The 4109-nt window shown below is 43.8% G+C and overlaps 1 protein-coding gene across 1 annotated transcript in view; it reads right to left on the bottom strand.

The window, feature by feature from the left end:
- The window catches only part of LOC101851060 (poly [ADP-ribose] polymerase tankyrase), a gene marked incomplete in the record, with an annotated part of 82071 nt that overhangs the window by 76165 nt on the left and 1797 nt on the right, over positions 1 to 4109 (bottom strand). The window contains 2 exon segments of the mRNA XM_013085456.2: positions 216 to 537; positions 931 to 988. Coding sequence (XP_012940910.1) covers positions 216 to 537; positions 931 to 945 — 337 coding nt within the window.

Below are 4109 nucleotides of genomic sequence, written 5' to 3'. Positions count from 1 at the left end.
AAAGATAGATGGGGGGGGGGGCAAGTTAGACAGCTTCACAGACTAGATTTAGATCTAGAGTCTATGCAAACAAGGCAAAACTCATATATAGATATCTACAGGCTAGAGATCTAGATAACGCTAACTAGCCTATGAAAACTCAACATTAGTCTTTAGTCTTTAGTTCCCTTCTTCCTTGCCCAATTATGTATTTTATTAGCTTAGGCTGTACCTACCAGTGCGAACACTTTGAACCGAAGAAATAGACTTTGTTGATCTCCTGGACAACTGCTTGGTGGCTTCCCTAACAGAGGCCACAGCGTTGCTTCTGGAACTTTTCCTCCGCACCGCGTCTGTCTCAGTACCGGTACCTGCTGGTAGCTCGTGAGTGCTCTGCCTTCTGAGAGCGGTGATTTCTTCGTAATCAACAGCGCCATTGTTGTTGGAACTGGATGAACCCTGGGATGGCCCGTTTTCCTGTTTGCCGCGCTCACCTCTGCCAGGACTTTTGGATCCGGATCCGCTGCCAAAGGACAGGGAGCTTGACAGTCTTTTGACCTGCATTAACAACAACAAAAAAAAGGTTTAAAAACGTAAAAGAATATCGGGTATCAAGATTTCCTAAACTGACAGCAAATAAAGAAAGAAAGAAGTGAGAGATTTAAGTATTTGTTGTTTTTTTTTCACCTTGACTGATTTTATTTCATTTTGTCCTTTTGATTTTCTTTCAAACTGAGCACAAATGAGAAGGATAAGTAGGCCCAAAATCGAATAGTTTATAATTCGTTTTGTCACCTTGAATATTTTTGAGAAGATAAAATTGAATCTACTGAGCAAAATTGTCTAGGAGCTGCAAAGCAATCACAGTTAAATTTGACCTGTAATATTAACCCAAAGGATCTTTGGTAACACCGGTAACGTTAAGGACGGTTCATAGGCCTATATACTTACAAAGGAAGGAATCATTTTAGATTGCCATGCAGCTTTCTTCACAAGGTCTGATCACCACCTGTTCAGGGAACAAAATGAGAATCGAATGTTATTACATGTATACCACATGAAAAAGGCAGCGAAAAAATTCTTTTTCTCCTTCTTTTTCGTTTTCTCCTCCTCCTCCTCCTCCACCACCACCACCTATGTCATCACCTCCATCACCTCCATCACCTCCTCCTCCTCTTCCTCCTCCTCATCACCATCTTCTCTTCCTCCTCTTTCTGATCCTCCCACCACAGCCCTCCTTCACGTAGCGGATAGGCTACTTTCTATGGATCCCTACACTATCTCTAAACGACGATCATAGTGTCGCGGTAGATTGCCAACTTGATCTGCTACGTCCAGAGATCTGATCAGTGGCGGGGCGTCATTGGTTCAATTGGAGCAAGCGCTCCACCTAACCCTGGCCTTCACCACCCCCGCCCCTCCCTTTCTAATAGTTCTAAACCAGTCAGAGCTCTGGATCTACATTGCAACATCCTTGCGATCCGTCACCCGCTAGCTGCGCCAGAGAAAAGACAGACAGCGAGGATTGCGTATGCTCGTGGCACGTGCATGAAACTCCTCTTCGAAGCACCAATTGGTGTAAACTAAAATTTTGATCCAAGTTTCCGATAGCCTGTCTACTACACTATAGAATCTACGGTAGCTCAATGAAGAATGGGTATCGAAACTGGTGTCTCCATCTATTGTGTAGCAAGTCCTGGTGCTGCACGAAGTAATTAGAAATCTTATTAGTAGCTAGTAAGCTGATTGCCCATTTGCTCACTTTCCAATTATGCACCACCTTGCCTGCAACCCACGCGATGCCACTGGCCCTGATGCTCTGATCCAAGTTGTGTACCGATTGTTTCCCCGTCCGTCTGAGAATATTCCCTCTAAGCCCACTATCCGGGCGCGTCATCGAGTGTTACATTTTTCAGAATGACCTACAGTATCCCTTACTATTCGCATAATCCACGAGGATCGTAGGGGCGCTGTATGATAGAGAGCCTCGTCAAGTGCTTCCACTTTTCACGTTTGTTTTTGTTTTTTGCGAGCGCCTGGGTTTAGGCGAAGGATTTCCCTCCTGTCCACTCCGCAATGTTGTCGGTCCATCTCTTTCTTTGCCTCCCCCTCCTTCTCCTCCTCGGCACAGTGCTCTGAAGAATGGGCTTGGATAGGCCATACGATCTTGCGATATGACCGTACTATCTGTATCTCTAGAATACTGTAAAACTTCTACAAGAGAGAAACCCTGGAGCCTATCATTCAGATTTACTCGTTAATCCTATCCGTATGCTTAGCATAGCAGTCTGTCAAAATAATTTTTTTGACAAATACTGAAAGTTTCAAAGAAATCTTCGTTCTAGAAGTATTCCAAAATGTGAAGAATACAACCGCGGGGGTACAAATGAACCCAGGGCGTAGGGATAGGGTTAATAAGGACGTAGTGGACACAAAATGTCTGACCAGCAGCAGCAAACAGAAGGCGATGTTCATCAATGCCTTTCACCCCTGGCAGGGTATAGGCCACAAACTCCTTCTAATTATCTTTGTCCTGGGCCTTCCCTCCAAGCTTATTCCAAGTGAGCTTCATCTCTCATGCCCTTTTCCAAACGTCTCCATGTTTCCCATGGTCTACCCCTGCTCTGTGCTCCCTGTGGGTTCCACTACAGCGACTGTCTTGTAATGTTTCCGCTGGGCTTTCTCAGGGTGTCCCATCCATCACCACTTTCTTAGTCCTATTTCTATTTCTATATATATATATCCTTTTGTCCTATCCTTTCCCACAGCTCTTCTTTTCTTATTCTATCCTGCCACTCAATTGTTAGGATTCTCGTCATACTTCTGTTGATGAAAGTCTGGATTTATTCGTCAGTACCGTGCTGTCTTCGTTGTCTTCCAAGTATCGCAGCCGCAGAGGCGCACTGACTTGACACAATGATAATACACTTGACATTAGAGTTAAAGAGTCGAATCTTGGTACGCATGACCATACCATCTGTATCTCTAGAATACTGTAAAACTTCTACAAGAGTGAAACCCTCGAGCCTGCGAATACCATTCACACAGACCAGCAAGGGTCCAAGGACGAGCGACGGCGGTCACAGACGTATCAACTCTTCATTAGGGACGATAATAGCGGGTACAAAATGTCCGATCAGCAGCAGCAGACATACAGAAGGCGCCGTTGCGAAACATTAATTATTCAAACCATTATATACAAATCACAAACACGTACCAATTTGCATAAATTACATTTCCTAGAATTCATGTTAGATCTAATTGTTGACTGCCCTTTTTTAAGTTTCAGATAAATTAAACAAAATTGAAAAACATGTATGAATAACAAAAGTTTTGTTTTGTTCTTTTTGTTTGTTTGTTAGTTTGATTTGTTGGTGTTTTTAGGGGGGAGGGGGTGTCGTTGTTTTGTTTTGTTTTTTAAGTACCCCCAAACCGCCCCTCTTCAGGCTTGTCAAATAAGCAGAAAACGCGTCATCAATGAGAAAACAAGTACGAAAGGCTCATAATTGTGAACAACCCTCAAATACGCACCGAAGTTTAGAACGCTGAAGCCAAATATAGGGTTTTTTATGTCTAAAAGAACCTTCACAGCGCAAGAAACACGTAAGCTCAAAACATTCAGAGAGAGAGAGAGAGAGAGAGAGAGAGAGAGAGAGAGAGAGAGAGAGAGAGAGAGAGAGAGAGAGAGAGAGACTAGGCTACTACTTTTTCTCCCTTAACGCATGCTTGATTCAGTGTATGTGTGTGTGTGCGCGCGCGCGCGTGTGTGTGTGTGTGCGCGCGCGCGCGTCTGTGCGTATATGTGTGTCAGTTTTACTGTCTGCGTCTGTCGCATCAGTTTGTGTGTATCATCACTGGTGTTTGTGTGTGTGTTTCCGTGGGTGTATCATCAGTGTGTATGAGACGTATATTTGTATCCATGTGGGTGTGTGTGATGTGTGTGTATTAGTGTGTAGGCCTATGAGTGCCTGGTCGGTCCTTGTGTCTGTGTTTGTCTGTTTATGTGTCTGTAGTCACGTTTTGATTAGACAAGGTTAAAAGATTATTTTTTTAAAAATCAAAACAGAGCATTTTAAGTGTGCTCTCTCTGTCTCTCTCTCTCTCTCTCTCTCTCTCTCTCTCTCTCTCTT

Source organism: Aplysia californica, unplaced genomic scaffold (assembly GCF_000002075.1).
Source record: "Aplysia californica isolate F4 #8 unplaced genomic scaffold, AplCal3.0 scaffold00377, whole genome shotgun sequence".
NCBI lineage: Eukaryota > Metazoa > Mollusca > Gastropoda > Aplysiida > Aplysiidae > Aplysia > Aplysia californica.
The sequence above is the reverse complement of the archived record's forward strand: the minus strand, read 5'-3'. Positions and strand labels throughout refer to the sequence as shown.